General features: G+C 30.3%; 2 protein-coding genes across 2 annotated transcripts; one reads left to right on the forward strand and one right to left on the reverse strand.

The window, feature by feature from the left end:
• Window positions 1–11,582: 11,582 nt before the first annotated feature.
• LOC114370655 (serine/threonine-protein kinase D6PK-like) lies at window positions 11,583–14,783 on the forward strand. The gene is made up of 2 exons (XM_028328045.1): window positions 11,583–12,185; window positions 13,638–14,783. The coding sequence occupies exons 1-2, from the start codon at window positions 11,725–11,727 to the stop codon at window positions 14,419–14,421; spliced, it is 1,245 nt and encodes a 414-aa protein (XP_028183846.1). The 5' UTR covers window positions 11,583–11,724; the 3' UTR covers window positions 14,422–14,783.
• Window positions 14,784–16,312: 1,529 nt separating this feature from the next.
• On the reverse strand, window positions 16,313–18,857 carry LOC114369256 (copper transport protein ATX1-like). The gene is made up of 3 exons (XM_028326447.1): window positions 18,707–18,857; window positions 17,814–17,889; window positions 16,313–16,780 (listed from the first exon to the last, which is right to left on the reverse strand). Exons 1-3 carry the CDS (start codon window positions 18,713–18,715, stop codon window positions 16,620–16,622), a joined length of 246 nt encoding a protein of 81 aa, XP_028182248.1. The 5' UTR covers window positions 18,716–18,857; the 3' UTR covers window positions 16,313–16,619.
• Window positions 18,858–19,858: the final 1,001 nt, after the last annotated feature.

A 19,858-nucleotide genomic window follows, 5' to 3' on the forward strand; every position in this document is an offset into this window, starting at 1 on the left:
GTGAAGAAGTGGACAAACGATATACATTCTCACTTTATAAATGGGGAAGGAGTAAGGAGTATTGCCCTAGGAGATTTGGCGCAACACACCCCTCACATGCGTACTTGCATCCTGTGCAGCACTTGCGCCCTACCCTGTGCCTATGCTCACAAAAAATGGTTGCGCCACTGCATGCGTAGCAACCCATTACGCAAATTTTTTGACACAACAAATTCATGTCACTTATTAGCTCCCGGTTGAGTTGCGCCCCTGCCTTTGGCGTAATACAAATAAAAACAGATCCACCAGGAAATAGTTTCAAAACAGCCCCTTTTAATAAATAGTTTTTAAAAAGACCCCAAAGGATGCTTTTGCCCAAACTCGACATGTGTACATCTCATGCATTCATTTCAGAAGATGTCCAATTCCGGTATATACGCAGGGGGCAATGAGATTTGTATTATGTAAGTTAATTGCTTGCATTTATAGGAGATCTTATGGAAATTAATGCAATTGATTTAAAAGAGGTACAATGGTTTTATGGTAGCTGTAATATTCTGGTTGTGTTTGCTTTAGGATTTCATGATACCTAGTGGTTGGGTGGTGTATGTTTGAGCTAAAGATGGTTAGTGATGAAGGAAAAATTTCCAAGTTGCGATTGGGTGGGGGACGGGGGTTGTTGATCTTGGTACTTTGATTCAAGGTTAAGTTGTGTAATAAAAAAATCAAAACGCTAAATTAAACTATAATTTTTAAAAACAAGTTATTTAAAATAGTTGTAAAACTAAATTTACTTATCGTTTGAATTTAAATAGTGTACTATTTCCTCTAATTTAGTTTGGTGCACCAAAAAATAATCTAGATTATTTTTAAAATTTAAAAATAAAAATATTTAACGTGTAATTTAAATGATACTACTATATACTATTTACGGGAGTAATTTTATATTTGCAACACTGCGTTTCAAGCATCAATGCATCATCATTCATCGTGACCAGCCAACCAACCAACCAATTACGTACTTTTCCATTGCTTTTAACCTTGTTCCAGACACTCAAACTAAATTTGAATCACAAACTAATTACAAATTTTAGTTTGAAACAAATTAGTTATAATTAAAAAGGCAAGTAGAAATCTTCCCCATATTCATGTTATTGTGCAAGTAGTATTTGTTTGTTATATGGACTTACAAGTCACAACTTCTTTAATTATTTTCTCTTGCTTTAATTAGTTTCAATAAAACAATAATATCTACAAGTTAGAACAGCAATGTTATATTTACACTGTTTCAAAGAACGTGAATACTATGGTTTATATTGATTGTGACGGGGAAGGGAAATTTGTTCAATAATTAATGGAGAAGAAGAAAGGAGGTACATAGGTTATGCAGTCGATGGGCTTCAGATCACTCAGTTTTGGGTTTGGTGGATATTCTTTGCTCGTCCTTACATCATAGGTTTAAAGCATTCTATATATGATTAAATTTGCAAATCAAAATCTAGGTTTTTGGTGTGCATTGACAGGAACAAGGTTACAACTTACAACTCATGCATGCTATCGAAATTTCCTACAACTAGGACGACCCTGGTTGGTTAATTATCAAAGTCTAGGCCTTTAAGTTTTAACCAAACTCTCAAGTACATTACATAAACGATAGAAACAACGTACTCAATGACACATGAATCTTAGTTGAGATGTTCCTGTGTTAACTGCAAGCTGTTCACAATTTAAAAAAAAAGCAAAAATTTAGAAATTCATAAGCAAGATTAACTAAATATTGAATAAATAAAAAATTAAAGCTCTTATCTATTTTCCCACTTTATCAATGTTTTATAGTGAAAAGCTAGTTTCTTTTAAGTGATATATTTTTACTAATAATTACAATATCACTTTATTTTTTTTTGTTTTCAACTTTCCTATTAAAAAAGTTGTGAAAGAAATAACCAAACAATCCTTAAGAATATGCTTCAATTTTTTTTATTTTCGTTTAATATATTTTTGCTAATAATTTAAAAACATCAATTTTTTTCATAATTTTTTATTTTAATAATTTTATGAAGAAAACTCGGAAAACAATATTCTTTTTTATTTTTCAACATTTTTCACAAAAGTATGTAAACAAAAATGGTAAATACTATTAATATTTTTATATTATTAATCAATAATATCAACTATATTTTTCATATTTTTCCTTTAGATGATGTTATAAGATGGTCATTTAGTGAATAGATGCAAAACAAAATTGCAACTTTATTAGTAAATTTTGAATGCATTACATGAATTTTTTAATTAAAGTAAAAAAATTAAAAGATAAAAATTTATAGTCAATTTAAATAATAAATAGAACAAAAATACATTACTTACGAAGAAAATATTAAATTAAAAAATAAAAAAATCAAAATATAATGAAAAAAATAATATAAAAAATTCAAAAAATAAAAAATTCTTGTATTTATAAATTTAAATATTTTCAATTCAATTTTAATAAAAATGATAATATCTATAAGTTTTTAACATTATTTTCTATATAAATATTTTTAATCGAATATTGTCTGCCTTTTTTAATCCAACAATTCATTTTCTTGGGGCGTGGACCAAAGCCCAATGACCGCCTACATGGCTATCTACAGCCATTTTCAAAGCAAATGATAATTATACATCCCCTAATTGATAAATATAGCCCATTTATTCTTTCTTTTTTCAATATTTTTTCCCTAAATGTTCTAATTTGTTTCTGAATTCTGTCATTAATATTTTTTCCTAAACGCCCTAATTTATTACCCAAGCTTGAAAATTTTATTTTTTTGAATGTTAGGCTTGAAATTAATTAATTAAATATTCTTTATTCATATTCATATTTTCTTTCATTTCTTAAATTTCTTCCCTACAAGTTAATCAACAAATCTATTGTAGAAAATCGGTAAGATCATCATTCTATGGCATGATATATACATACAAATAAAAAAAAATAGATATACACACAATTAAAGAGAAAACAAGAAATTATAATTAGCAATGGGAATATCTATACCCGTACGTAATTAGTGAAGGAGGTGCATGTGCATGTGCATGTAATGATTCTCTCTAGCTTGAGCAGCTTCAGAAATTCTAAATAACATCGTGGCCCTGAACACTGCCCTATCTGCTATCCAAGATACTGAGCCCTTTTGCGTTTTTGTATTGCAACTTCCTTCAATGAATTTGCATGAGTTGCTTCTTTAGAAGCTTCAATTTTTTTCTTCTCCCTCAAAGCTTCTTGTTCGGCTGCAATTGCTGTAAATGTATAGAAGAAATTATACACAAACTCAAAACAAAAGCATCCAATACACAATATTCAACGTGCCTAGCTAGCTAGCTATTGAAGACATTCATATGCATGAAATAATTAATAATATTTATATACCTTGCCAAGCACCACCATATCGACAAGGCCGTCTAAGTGACCTCCTCTTTCGTAGGAAAAGCGGAGGAATAAGTGAAGCTTTTGCTGGACAATTCTGACGCAAGAAATTAATTAAATCAACCACATTAAGTCATTGCACTCAGTTTAGTCACAATACCCCAACTTGGTTTATTACACCACGGCAATGAACATTCGCAAATTCACTCTCTTGGGACTAATGTGGCACTGTGTTACACTTTCAAAGATAAAAAATGATAGATTATTTTTTTATATTCATACAAGAATATTTAAAAGCTATATATGGTTTTAGTTAATCCTTACAATATGTTCGTTTTATTGTTTTTAGCTCCTATAATTTTTTTATAGTTTTGATTCGTATATTTTTATTTTACAATTTTAATCCTTTGTCATTATTCACTGATGACAAATGTTAGAGAACAAATCTGATATTTGTCAAATAATAAGATTAAATGAATATTTTTTTAATATAAAAGATACTTACATCAAAAGTTTTCAAATTTACATTAGAGACTAAAATGGTAAAACAAAATTTTATGAAGATCAAAGCTATCCAATTTATTTTATAAAGATTAAAAGCGTCTAAGTCATATTTAAAAACCCTATTACAATTAGTCCTAAATATTTTCCATTTTCTGGCTACAAAGAGATGGAAGTTACCTGGAAAACCCTAAGCAATGGCATGTTTTTGTTTCCGTTTTTTCATCCGATGTGTAGACACACCTTTCACAACTTCCTTGTTAGCAAGACCATGAGGAAACCGATCAGAAGCAGATTTTGCATTAGAATAAACATCTGGATAAAGATAAGAAGCCTTCTCCAAAGCATCAACAATCAACTCAAAATTTCCCTCAGAAACATGTTATTGAGACTCCTTATTCTTCTTATTAATATTATTGAACTTGCTGAGCCACTTTTCATCTTCAGAATCCATGTCATAGTTTGCACTACTCTTCCATGTGACAGCCCTAAAAAGCTGATCATCACCTTTTCGAGATATATAAACCTTTGGCCTATGAAAGGGAGCACTGTAAGTTTCTTCATAGTCAGAGGCATCTCTAACACCAGGTATAGATATAGCTTTGGCATCACGAACTGCGAAATTACGACCAAAACAATCCTTATAAAGGGCCTTAAAGGCCTTCCAATCTTTATTACTAGCAAATTCAAGCCTCCACCCATTGTCCAAGAAGAAAAATCTTCGATTATTGTACTTTTTTGAAGTGGAGGACATCATAGATTTTTCTGAATTGAAAGTGCACCATGTCAATGCATCTTTCTTCACTGCAAGAAGCCAGTTTCTAGAGGAAGGTTCTTGTTCAAGGGTAGCAATTGCTCCTCTTACCCTGTGATATCTGTTGTCTGATTCTGCAGGAACCAATATATTTGCACAACAGTGAGACTGGCACAAATTAATCTTCGTCTTTTGAAGAATACGCTTTTGAATTAGGGTTTGCTGCAGTGGCGAAACTGTTAGCCAAACTTGCAAGTTCCTCTGCAGATGCAGCAATGACAATTATAATTTTCTTTTGTCTACAACTGCTATTTAAACCAGAAGCCAATGCTCCATTTAAACCAGTAGTGATCTCTTGAATGCTTTTATAGTTCCTTTTTTTTATTTTTTTATATTGTCCATTTTGACCATGTAAACTGGAACTTCTGATAGATGCATCTTTGACTTCAATAGCCTCAACAGGCACATTTGCTGGAGTATACACCAGAAAAAGCTAACGTCGCCCCATCAATTTTTTTATATAATATTATAATTTGATAATGTTAATGTGAGCCTGAAAAATTGTTTATGTTCAGTCGAATGGTATGATAAAATCTAAAGAAGGATAAGTTATGAACATAAAAAGGAAATAATTACCTTTTCTAAAACATAATATTTGGCAAGAGTAATCCTGACATCAATTTTTTGTGTCCTGAGCAAACCAAATAAATTATCTATTCATAGTTATTGAAATGTTATTCATCTTAAATTTTTGTTGTTGTAAAACTCATTAATAATCTATTTATAATCAAAATTATTTAAAGTATAAATAACATAAATAATTAATATTATTCTAAAAATTATCAATGATACCATAAATAATTAATAATCCATGTAAAATCATTTACATTTATAGTAAAACAAAATTAATTAATCTACCTTGTGACATAATATATCACAAATAAAATTTTAACATTTTTAATTTTGATAAACTCTTTTAGAATAAGTGAAAAAGTTAAAATTCTATTTGTGATCTATTATGTCACAATGTGGATTAAATAAATTTGTTTTATTTTAAATGATTTTGTATGAATTATTAGCTATTCATATTATCATTAATAATAACTTATAGAATAATATTAATTATCAATGTTATTGTCGCTTTAAATAATATTGATTATGAATGAATCATTAATGAGTTTTGTAAAAAAAAAATTCAAAATAATTATGAGACAATTTTTTGGTTTGATCAAGACACCAAAAATTTCAGGAACCACTCTAATCTTATGTTATACAACATATATGGAGACACTTGAGAATTTTACATTGAGATGAGAAGAAACTTGAGAGAAGTTTCAATTTTATTATTTAGGAAAATATTCTTTTGTCTTTTAATAATTATAAAAAGATCACATTTTTGTTTTTAAATATTAGTGCATGAAAAGTAAAAAAAATTGTTATATGTTGATGGTTTATTTTATTTAACATTATATAACATAATGGAAGTAAAATATTTTTCATGAATGAGATTTTATTTATGAAAATGATACCTTTCATAATGGAATGGGACTATAATTTTCACCTTTAAACATTTAAGAATGTATCGAACACAACATCGACCTATCATGAATACATCCCAAAGTTATCATCTATCCTCTTAAAGCATAAAATGCAATGGTTTTTTTATTAGGCAACAAATTAATCAATAACAAATCTAGATAATAAGTCTCTATGCGACGTGAAGTTAGTTAAAAATTATTTTAACACTTAAGAGAAGAGAAATTAAAAATTAATTAAAAAATAAAAAATAAAACTTCGTATGTTAGAATTTAAAAAATATAGGTAGTTGCCAAAATTAAATTTAAGATGAGTAAAGACATGAAATGTGATAAAATGCTTGACATGTAAAGAAATATATATGTTTCTATGTTACTAATGTTATGTCGTGTTTAAAGCTTTATGTGTCTTATATTGATATGACATATTTAATGTTGTTTTGTGTGCACGAGACACTCACTCAGATATATTCTCATTAGTTTATTCTAAATTCTAAATGTTTTAAGCAGGCTTTGGGAGAAAAAAGAAAGAAAGAAAGGAAGCATAACCATGCATTTATTCCTTATTTGATGATTTAATTTGTATTAGGACATTTTTAGTGTTTACTTTAAGGATTTGAAATGTACCTTGGATACTAAGGATTGGGTTTGTTTTTATTTAAATGTATGAAGTTTATTTAAGTTCATTATGAATTTCTTTTATTTCACAAAGTATTGTTTATCCTCTAGCTAGCTAGGGTGTTACACTTCACCATCATGTGCTCTGGTTTCTACATTTTTCTCCTTACTTTGTAGCTTGAGTTTTATGCTCCTTCATCCTTTACGCATTACACACAATATACATTTTTCCATTATTTTTATTGACATTTGTATCCTAATGGCAAGTAAATCAAGCAAATAAATGCTAAGTTGTTAAAACTACGATATGTGATTTGTTGCCAATGGCAAGATGTGACAATGGTAAACAAGAAATGGTGATAAGTGAATTTGCATTGCATCCATTAACATGATCAATAATCATGTAAGAAGTTGTAGAAGGAGAGAAACATGCATGGTAATTAATTTGTCTGAGATGGACATGGTTGATGAGTCTGAGGTAAACTATTGGCATATGGATGATTGGAATTGAGTTGCAGTATGAAGAGTTTTAGACTTTGTGTGCTTAATGGGCTAAGATCCAAGTTCTCCTAAGGTTAGATTGTGCTAAAAAGTGCACTTGCAAAAAACATTTATAAGAGTTGACAATAATGTATATATTAAATGCATGCCCAATGCGATGGTGTTGATCGATGGTATTTATAAGAGTCAAGGTTGAGTTCGATTCCCTAATATGAGACATAAAAAAGCCTCTTAAGGGCAAGGATGCCCTATCTTGGTGTAGCCGCAGGATAACCTTGCTATATGACAATGTACAATCTACTATTCATGAGTGTATCTTAGGCATCTTGCATATGGACATTGGCTTTGGTCATGGATCATATCATAAGGGTGAGACGTTTTGGTTTGAAATATATAGCCCATAATACAAGTTAGACCTTAAGCTCAACCGTCCATTAACAATAATGATTAAGACTTTGATATTATTTTTTTTACAGTTTTTTTTACAAACAAATAGAAAAACATGAAACCCAATTACTTAAATTAAATCAAATTAACATAAATTTGATTCAGTTTAGGTTAAGTGCGTAATAAATTTTCACTTAAACTATTTAACTCATCTTATATTATTATTATTATATAATTGATTTAGCTTTCGTATTCCCCTGAATTTGACCTAATATTATAGTCTATGAATAATCTTATTTAATACCACATCATTACTATCTTCCAATTAAACATAAATTGAGATACACAACTATTTTGTATTCCTTAATAATATGGTAGTACAATTTTGTAGTAAATTTTGTGTTTACCCTTAATACCAATTTTGCCTTTAATTTGAACACTTCAGAAATGGGTCGTAGTGTGGGTTTTAGAATGCTTAAATTAAAGGGACTTAGGTATCGTTTTATTGACTTAATAAAGGCATGTTTGTATCAATCGCTATCCGTGAATTGTAGCCTATGAAATTACTTTTTAACAGTTAGAGATCATATTGTAGTTAATTGTTTTAGGTCTTTTAGGTAATTTAATGTTCAACTCTGGTCTAACAGAAATATATTAAGGGATTAAAATAAAACCTTTTAAACTTATATTACCAAATCGAAACAACAAAATATAGATTAAGAAAAAAAAATCTATTTTATCCTATTTTACATTTTGTGGAATTTTTTCATAAAATTATTTGAATAAAGAGTGTAATTTCCTATGTAATAATTTTTCTACTTAAAAGATTTTCATAAGATGCCATTCTCCTATTTTTAAATATAGTCAAGTTTCAAAGTATTAATTTTTATATTACAAATCTAAATTTTTTAAATTTAGTCAAGTTTTAAACATATTGACTTTTATTTATTAATTCTTATTCTTAGTCAAGTCTTAAACATATTGACTTTTAGGTAATTTCCTTTTGTATTTTGTGTGCGTGTGCGTGTTAAGTGGATTCGCTATTATTTAACACATTTGTTTTTATTTTATAAGAAAGTTAAATTAGAAAATCATTTTAAATTTTCTTTTTTAGTTAAGATTTTTTTCTCGAATTAAATGTCAACTTTAATTACTTTGATTTATTTTAAAATATTGAAAATTTCCTTTTTTGTCAAAGCTCAGTTATTTATACTTTCAAATTTGACTATTTTAATAATATCTTAGCTATTTATGTTTTTACTTCTTTAAAAATAAAATTTATACATGTTTCTTTAACTATATTAACATTTTTATGCTAATATCTTAAATTTATAATTTTTCACTTTAGTTATTTTAAATTATTTGCATGTTAAATTTTATCTCTAAATTTATTTAGTCAATAGTTTTTAAAATTTTATTAGTTTAATTTTGCACATATCTCTAGACTCTGGTATTAATAATTCAAATAACTTATAGTTGCTGAAAATCTTGGTCAAGGAAGAAAAAATTTAAAAATTAGTTTCTATAAAATTTTAAAATAATTAACTAGAATTATTGTGATTTTCAATGGATATGGAGAACTAGTTTAATAAACAATTGGTATTTGTTTATGGATTTGAACAAAAGTCAATTAATAGCAAATAAAACTATATTATAAGGAAAAAAGAGAAACATCTAAATAAAGATAAATGCTATCGACCTACCGGACATATACAACAACCGCAAAACCTGGCAAAATCCTGTCTGTTGATATTCTAGAGAGGTACTCCGGTTGGGATTTTAAAAAAATAAACTTTTACTACAACTTAACATAAAACTCATTTTAATTATTATTATAAGATTGATAAATTAAAATATACTATTCCCTACTTTAATTTAAGTAATTTTTATAACAAAATGTGTGTGTAATTAAGAAATTGTTAGTATTAATTTACCTCTTACTTCTTAACTGAAACTAAATTGTTTTCCTTAAGTGCTTTTTCTTTTGTATTCAATTTTTAGTTCGATTTTTGTAAGATATTTAGTTTTACTTAATCCTTTGAGTAGAAAAAGATAGAATATAAGTATTTAATAAGCGGAGAGTCTTTTTTTTTAAAAAAATTGTTATATCAAACTGAGACACCATTCAGTATTCTATTTTTTTTTTTTTGTTATAAAAACATTTAACTTGACTTTTAAAGTTTTCTTTATCTTAAAATTGTGTAAAAGAAAGAAGGAAGAAAATAAAATCAAACCACAATAATTATAGTAACGAATGTTTTTAATAAGTATAATATTATCTAAAAACGAATACAACTAAAAGATACAAGTATATAATTTTTATATGACCCTGTCTGATAATAGAATAACATATGCGATTGTAAAAAAGGATCAAGGCTGTCAAAGAGAGAGAAAATAATCAACAATTAGATTATTTACTCCATCAATTTAAATAAATAATGGAAATATAAAGTAATGATTTAAGCAGACTCTTTTAATTCTATAAAAAAAAGCAGACTCTTTTAATTGTGTCTTAGTCAATTTTATTTCCAATTTACATAGTATTATTGTTTTTTTTTGTTTTTTTCATATATTTTTAAAGGTTTTAAAACTTGCTACCATAAAAAACTTTTAAAACTTTTGGAAGGGTCATGGCCCCCTATCTGTCACAATAAAGATTCGCGTGTGTTTTGAATAAGATTTGTTTGTTTGAATTGCCATATGTTTTTTTTAAGTATAATGGATAAAGTGGAATTTCTGACTTTATATAAATTATTTATGAATTTAAAGTTCGGTATGACTCAAAGGGGATGCAATGATATAAGGGATCCGTGTTGTGTTTAGGTAAGTTAGAATAACTTATTTAATGAGAGAATTTATATTTAATTTACATATATAACTTTTAAAGTAGTTATATTAAATCAGTAAAAAACAAGTAATTATACTAAACACTTCCTTAATGACGGAATAGCTCGATTATTTTAAAACACACTGTCAAGTTAAATTCTAAATGGACATTACAATATATGAAAAAATACCAGTAAGAAAAAAATATATAAAATTTGATTTGCTGATTAAGTTTTAATTTCACCCGCTCATACATGCAGTGGAATATTTTTTATTTTAAATAAAATAAATATAAATATAATATCAAAACTTGTAATTTCTTTCAGTTTTTTTAAGCCTGTCACTATTTAAAAAAAATAATCATAAGTATCCTTTCTTATTTAAAATGATAACATTTATAACATAATGAAATTAATTTTTCTAATATTATTCATACATAAATTTGTTAACTCAAAATATTATTTAAGAAGACTAAAATACCTGTCATTTAAACCAAACCAATCAGGTGTTAGTACTAAATTACTAATGACCACTGTTTTTATTTATTTATTTAAGACTAATAACCATCGCTTAGTACCTTGCACCAAATTAGCTTTAAAAAATGGTAAGATATATACCGACATAAGAAACAACCTTTTAAAAGAAATTTGTGTAAAACAAGAAACAATACTTTATTACAAGTCCAATTTGGTTCATCACTGTAATTAAGGATTTGAAATGAATTCTCATAATTTTTTCATGGGCGTAGATTTAAATCTCTTTTTGAAATAATTCTTCTCAGGGAGATCTCCTGAGGCTAAGTCTAATATTTTGAGCAATAATTTCTAAGTGTATTTCACATGTTGCTCCAACATATCATTGATGTGCTGCTTGGTGGCAATCAGGGTGCCTTCAAAAGGCTACAACTTTTCTGAAAAGGAAAAAAATAAAAAGAACAAAACTTAGTTGATATGTCATTGAGAATTGAGGAATAATATAAAAAGACAAAAAAAAAATTGTAAGCAGATGGGCCCCTTGACCCAGTGGCCTATTTAGTATGAAGGCATGGCCCAATAATAAACTGCCGGCCCATTATGCCCCCACCCCCCTCTTTGATTCCCTTTTCAAAACTCTCCATTACCACACCACACACAGACCTTCCTCTCTCTTTCTCTCACAAATAAACTCCAATTCTATTTGTTATCATTATCCTCATCATCGTTATTGTTATCACTAACAAAACAATGCAGTCCTCCGCGGAGGAAGGCTCCGGCAACTCCGCCACCGCCGGCACGGAGTGGACGTTCTCCGCAAAGTCCCATGCGCCCTCCTCGGACCCCTCCTGGGACGCCATACAGCGCTGCGGTGGCGCCACCCTGGCACTCGGCGACCTCCGCTTTGTGCAGCGCGTGGGGAGCGGTGACATCGGAAGCGTCTACTTGGTGGAGCTCAAGGGCTCCAACGGTTGCCTCTTTGCGGCCAAGGTGATGGACAAGAAGGAACTCGTTGCCAGGAACAAAGACAGGAGAGCTAAGGTCGAGAGAGAGATATTACAAATGGTGGATCATCCTTTTTTGCCTACTCTTTATGCCTCTCTCGATTCGCCTCGCTGGTCTTACCTCCTCACCGAGTTCTGCCCCGGCGGCGACCTCCACGTCCTCCGCCAGCGCCAGCCCGATAAACGCTTCCACCACGCCGCCGTTAGGTTTGTATGCCTCCTTAATTTCATTACTTTTAACTCTCCTTGATCGATGTTAATGTGCATGTGAGCTTTATTAATTACACTTTGGCCTAAATGTCTACGTGTTGCGACAATTTCCACATGCATGATTGATTTTTTGCGTCAAGCTTAATTAGGATAATCTAATGATATGCATATTCTTTTTATCAACAAATATTAGTTTATGACAAATATATTGGTGGAAGATTCTTTTCTCACCCCTTTTCTTTCATTCTTAAATCTCCATTAGATTAACCTTTATAATTTCTTCAGATTATAGATATGTATATTGTTTCCCGTGTTTGATTTCTAGACTAGAGATTTTGAAATTTTAGATGATCAATGAATATGGTGCATGCAGAAAATATATAATTTCATAGAATGACTAATTTCTTACTAATACTTTGTTATGCTATATAATTAATTAAATACGTGAGGTTATAAATAGAAACAAACTTAATAGCTATGGTTGCTGTCTGAGATGTTGTTTTTTTGTGGTTGTAACTCAATTAACATTGGCATGTGTTGGAGGTTATTCTTTCCTCTAGTTGTGTTTCTTCCTAGCTATCACCGCTAATGTAACCAAAAGGACAATGTTTAATTAATACTTGGTGATGCAGTTTCGGATAGGTCCTTGGCTTTGAGTTGAATTGGCTTAGTCTGTTCATAATTTCATTGACTGTGGGCCATCAGATTCAATTCCTGTCTCCTCTGATGCCTTTGATTGTGAGCCCACGAAGTCTTTTGCTGTGTCCGTCGTGCACCAAATAATAATTTAGTGCCACCCCCACTTAACCAGTAACCATTATCTGAATGCTATAATAATATTAATAATAATTCCCTATCTCGTCGTTTCTGAATTTCTAGAGATTTAATTATTTTTCCCTTAACATGCACGCTTTTTTAATCTTGCCGAAACTTGGATTGGGACCTTCATACTAAACTATTGCATAAATTAACTAATGGAGCAAAAGGTTTAACTTCCACAAAACGACGAATCACAATTTAAAATTTTAATTTGTTGTGACTTGATTGCCTTGGTTTACATAGAAGATACTTGTAGATAAAAATAAAATAAAAAATGATTGCCTTGGAGTATATATTGAAATGCAACTTACGGGCTCTAAATAGGAATGGCCATAATGCAATGTAAGCTGTAAATTTATAAAGCAATATATAGTGGTTGCTTTCTTGTCAATATTTAAGGACACTATCATCCTTTTCATTTATTTTTTCTTCTGAAAAACAAAATTTTATGACGTTTTTTCCCTGGTCAAATTTTAAAAATAATGGCTATGATTATTCAAAACTGGACCCCACATAACCTAATTATTGAAGAAATATTGATTGTAATAAAATTATGATGCTGATATACCAAAAATAATATGATGCCGATAATATAACAATTTGACTATTTTGTTGACTTGGCTGTTAAAGGTTCTACGCATCTGAAGTAGTGGTTGCGTTGGAGTACCTACACATGATGGGGATAATATACCGTGATTTGAAGCCTGAAAACGTGCTCATAAGATCAGACGGTCACATAATGCTCACAGACTTTGACCTATCATTAAAAGGTAACGATACCACATCAACGGCTCAGATCGTGTTTGATGAAGATCGACCCAGCAACACCGGTAGTAACGAACATTCCAAGAACATGTCATCATGCATGTTGCCGAATTGCATGGTCCCATCGGTCCCATGCTTCCATCCAAAGCAAGGTGGTAGCAAGAGGTCCTCTCGCAGTGGGTCCCTTGAGATCATAGCAGAGCCAATAGAAGTTCGATCAACGTCGTTCGTTGGGACCCACGAGTACTTGGCGCCAGAAGTGATTTCGGGGGAAGGTCATGGGAACGGCGTTGATTGGTGGACATTGGGTGTGTTCATTTTTGAAATGTTCTATGGGATGACACCCTTCAAGGGACTTGAGCATGAGCTAACCCTAGCCAACATAGTGGCTCGAGCCCTTGAGTTTCCTAAGGAGCCGATGATCCCTGGAGCAGCCAGGGATTTGATCTCACAACTTTTGGTGAAGGACTCAAGAATGAGACTAGGGTCTAGAATGGGTGCCGTGGCAATTAAGCACCATCCATTTTTCAACGGGGTCAATTGGCCATTGTTGAGGTGTGCTACCCCTCCCTACATCCCTTCATCAGACAAGTGCAAGGAGTTGCTTCCTCTCTATAATTGCACAAACAACGCTCTAGACTTCTATTAGAAGCCAGAAGGGTATATATATATATACAACTCCACCTTCACAACTGACACGCTTCATATTCAAATTAAACAACTACCATATATGGGATTACTAAAATCTGAAAGATTATAAAAACATTGTGTGGATTTTGTGTAATTAATTAATTATAGCTGTGTAAAATAAATCTCTCCTATTGCAAAAAGCAAAGAAGCAGATCGATCAATGGGCATGTGTTAGGTGCTTATGATCTATATGTGCCCTCAACTGGAGTTGGCCTAGTTAACAAATTTATTTAATTTTTAGAAAGGGGTGAACAAATAATTTCAAATTATTCATTGGATACCGGTTTTTAATGTTATGAAAAGGAAAAGACGTGAAAATAACTATGACAACCCCTATCATCATTTATTTTAGATTTAGTTTGCTAATTTTACTTTTATATTTCTCTTTCTGATAATATGAAAGGGAACGTATAGGAAGATTCGAATATGAAATAAGGCAAATCTTGCTCACTTTCTACTGTTCCTGTTTCGCTTGTCCACACCAATTATTGTTTCTTAACAGATGTTGTTGTTGGTTGGTGGACCTACCATTTCAACTGCCAATTGCATCTAGTTTTTTGGTGTATAAAACAAGGTTTTTGCTCTCAGTGCTCTCATTTTGATTTTGATTCGCAGCTTTGGTGGTTGCAATTACCAACCATGTTAATTCTAGCAAGGAAAAAAAAGCCATATAACAGTTATGCGTTGAGATTTCCCCAATGATTATCTTTTCTAGGATTTGACTAGCCATGAATATACTAGTTACATAAATAAAATTTATACATAGTTAACTAGAATAATGGAACATTTATATGTAAGACATTTTATTATCTAAGAAATTTCTGTTTTTATATTGGACGGTTAAAAGAAATAACAGATAAGCGACATTTTTTTGTTTGTTTTTTGTTTTAAAGGAAAGTTACAGTTTATTTTATGTTGTTTGACTCAATCATTCTACTCTTGTGTGATGTCAAAGCAATATAAAAATTCTCATTTTATCTTTATATGCGTTGGCCCTTTGTTATCGAACTTCTCCACAATACTTTCATTTTTTAAAGTAGAAGACATTTGAGTCTGGTTCATTAATGTACTTGGACGTGAATGCATAAACTATTGCTGGGTCTTAAGCTTCAAGGACGTTTATCTTCCTGTAGCACCTAAACATCCAATTGGGTTTGAGTAAACTGAAGCAGCTTTGCCAAATGAGTTTAACGAAAGGATTTAAAGTAGATGGTTTGCTCATGGACATTGTGGACGAGTATTTTTCAATTATATTGACATAATAATTTCATTTAATCTAAATTATGTATGTGTATTTTTTTTTTCATGCATTTCAGGGTTTTATTTTATTGCTTGTACTTTCTCAATACATCACAAAGCACTATGCTGCGAACTAGTTTAACATACATTTAATACCTGTTTGGCTGTTGCTGACCTCGATTTTTAGAAAAGGTAATATACAAATAGAACTTTTTTTGGGCACGGCCAAATAGAACTTCTTTTTTCATTATCAAACCGGGCAAATAGAACTTCAATTGCTTATAAAAACAACTTAGTTAAAATAATGAACCCTTTTTTAGAAGAGAATGTCAAGGAGAAAGGAGAGGGAGGAGAAACATTGTTTCACAATTAAAGATGAGTTTGAAAATTATTGAAAAACACCCAACCCTCACACTTTAAGATATGTAGATATGTTTTGGGGTTGAGTTAAAGTAAAACTCATATTGTATGATGATATCAAAGTCTATTATAGATTTATTAAATGGGTCACTAATAGTTTAATCATGTACCAAACCCAAAAGTATTGGACGTAAGGAAGTATATTGAGAAAAATTCAAAATTTCACATCGGTTAAAGATAAAGTCAAGATATAATATATAAGTGGAGTAATTCTCGTCCTTTGAACTAACTCTTTTGGATTAAGTTGAACCCAAACACATATTCTAAGAGAAACATTTGATTAACCGAACAAAGAAAATAAACAAAGACAAAGGAAGTTAAACTCTCAATAAAAGCACATTAATACAGTATCACTGACGTGAAAAGCAGTAATATACATCAGTCTTTTTTTTGACACTAAAATACACCAGATAACAAAGTTTCATCATTATTTCAAGACCATCAAATAGTATTTGATTCACACAGCTACTTCTTCTGCACAGAATAGAGGCAAATGTTTTAGGCAGTTGCTGTGCTAGTTTCAGATGCTGCTGCTTCACCTTCCCAGAAGGTAGTCTTCTTCCCAGTTTTGGAAACGGTCTGCAGAACTGTGTCTGGCTGGACATTTCCTTTCACTACCACCTTTTGTTCCTTCAAATCAATGTCATATGATTCCACACCTGCGAATAAAGATCACCACTTATTATTCTTCAACATTGGAAGAGGAACTTTGGTTGGTATACAGTCATTGCAATGACTTTAATCCATATTAAGATTCCATCTCAACATGTTTACTTCTATCATATTCCTTTACCACGGGACTCTATAGAAACAAATTGGCTACGAAGCTTGGATTATTTTCTTATATATATAATAGATTATAGCAAAAGGCTGTCAGTTTCTATGTAGAAACCACATCAAATTCAGCGTTGCATTCTAATAACCAGCATTAACAGAGTCATTGACAACCTGAGCAGGGTATTTTTTATGATTACAAAGAATTAACCACAAACATGAAACACATACGATCAAACAATCACAATCCAACAGGAAAGAGAAATAACGTTAAGAGATAAAAGCGTTAAAAAGAACTTTGAGCTATTTAACATTACTAATGACCTCAAAATGTTCTACTACTTAAGTCATGTAAGGGCACATGAAACACTCATAGTCATAGATAGCACAGGAATACAGGATAGGGAAGGAAATAAAGTTCAGGAAGGAGCTTCAGAATCAAACAAACAGCTGACACATTTTTGCAACTGTTGAAGTTTCCGGGTTTTAGGAAAGAGAGGGAAACAGAGATATAAAAGATAATGAAACGTTGAATTGACATTTACTGAAATATAATGCAATGTATTTGTTGTGTTTGATATTAGAAGATAAGAAAGTACGGTAACCAATCCCAAGAGATAGTGAGGAAAGAGGAAAAGTAAACTTAGAGGATAACTTTAAGATATTCTTATATATGATATTTTCATATGTTCTATCAGAATTCAGAAACCAAAAACTTTTGAGAATTAAGATGTCATGCTGACAACATATCTGGACTGACAGAAATTGACCAAAGGCACAGAACTACAAAGTAAAGTGGTTGTGTGAGAACCATTTTCATGTTGATATTGGGTATTAGAGAGAGTTTGCACTAACAGTTAATCAAAATGTTGCTAAATACAATATAATGGCAATTTCAGTCCAAGGGATTTGACATACCATCCAATTTTCCTAGAACTCTCTTCACTGCTCCAACACATCCTTCACATGACATACCAACTTTGAGGACAACAGTCTGTAATCATAATGCATAAAATTTCATATTAAGAGGGAGAAAAAGGAATAAAAAATCATCTTAATTCTAAAACCCCAATAACCACACATAAACGAATACATTCAACTTTGAATTTAAGAAACACTATGATCAATTTAAGAAGAGGGAGGGAGGGGGAGTCTGCAAATACAAATTGAAAGCTACACCGACAAGCTTTAAAAGAAAAACAAAATAAACGTTTGAACACTAGTTCATCTGACCAAACTCTTTTAGATCCTTCAGACAGATCCTCTATACCTAGTAATAGTAACAAAAAAGAACAACACCACGCCATAATCTGAAAATTGTTAGCAAATAAGAAAGAACCAATCAATCATATCTAGTATTGGATTTGAACTTTGACCAACAATAACAGACAACATTCTAATTCAACTATTCCTGAGCAGAGGAAGCAATCACATCCCTTAATTGTTAGAGCATATAATCAGGAATAAAGTGTTGAAAACAGAGATCTAGCATGCGCGTTATACAAAAAAAAAAAAAAAAAAAAAACAATGGTAGCTGAACAAGTAAGAAATTCTGCAATAGTTGACAGAGAAACCGATGGTTAATGAAAATCAAATGCATTTAATTTTCGCCCAATCGTGTTATAATCCTTGCTCTAGTTTTAAGGGTTCCCAACCAAACACAGGAATTCCTAATTTTTTGAAAAGTCAAACAAATGATTCCAATAAATAATTGCAGATATAACAATTCAGAAATTGCTAGCTATGAAGTCCAGAACACCGAATCAGAAATTGAGGGAAAAACAAGAGAAAAATAAAAAGCAAAATTGCACCTGAGACATGGTTACGGGATGGACGACAAAGGAAGAAATGAAATGATATGATTGGGTTTTGGGGGACTTAGTTTTTATTTTTATAGGCAACGCAAAAGCAGACAATAACTTTGGGTGGCGTGAGGTGAGTTGGATTCATTTATGCGACGTCAAACCAACGCACTCGTATGCGATTACGTCAAATCACGCATAAAAAACATGGAGGCATTTTTTTAGTATAATTATTTTGGTTTTTTTATTTTATCTTATAGCATACTATGTTTGATTTTAGGAAGAGAGTAAAAAGCTAAATGATTTAAAAGTTGTTTGGGAGAAAAGAATAAAAAAATTATTTTTTTTAAAGTAAAAGAAAAATAATTCTCATTTATATAAAATTATATAAATATCCTTAATAAAAATAAGTATACAAAAATAATGATAAAAATGTAATTTTTTACCAGAAAGAATTTCTTGTTTCATGGATTTATCAAATTGATTAATAGATTTTGCTACCCTATTTGTTTTGACCAATTTAGTAAAATACTAGAGGATTATGCTAAAGCATTGTGAAAATAAAATATTTTTGTCTCGCAATTTTACAAAATTCAATTTGTTTCAATATTCTTTTTTATGCTTTGAGTCCATTTTTTTTTTTTACAATTGATCGAGGGGTTTAGGTTATCTCTCTCATGAGAGCAACACATTCAATAGTTTTAATTTTTGTTAATTTTTGCAAGAAGATTTTGTTAGAATATTTATTAATGAATTGATAAATGTACTATTATTTTAAAAATCATGTTAGAGTGTATTTAAATTATTTTTATTTATTACTTATTATTTTAATCTTTATATTTTGTATAAATATGTCCATGTCTATGTATTTTTTGGCCTTAGGTAAATTTTATATGCGAGTCTTATCTATTTTTGTTTTATTCTTTCACTTTTTTGTGTAAAAATTGTTAATTAAAATTTAAATTCAAGCAATATTTTTACATTTCATTCAATAGTAATTTATTCTACTCTATCTTACAATATAAACTATCTCAAATTGATTCTAGAAAAAATTAATTTTGAATATTTTTAACAAAGACAACAATTACAATTATTATTAATTATATTTTATAAATATTAGATGCATATAAAATGATTAATTTTTTAATGTACTTTTAATAT

This window comes from Glycine soja, chromosome 10, assembly GCF_004193775.1.
Source record: "Glycine soja cultivar W05 chromosome 10, ASM419377v2, whole genome shotgun sequence".
In the NCBI taxonomy this organism is placed as follows: Eukaryota; Viridiplantae; Streptophyta; class Magnoliopsida; order Fabales; family Fabaceae; genus Glycine; species Glycine soja.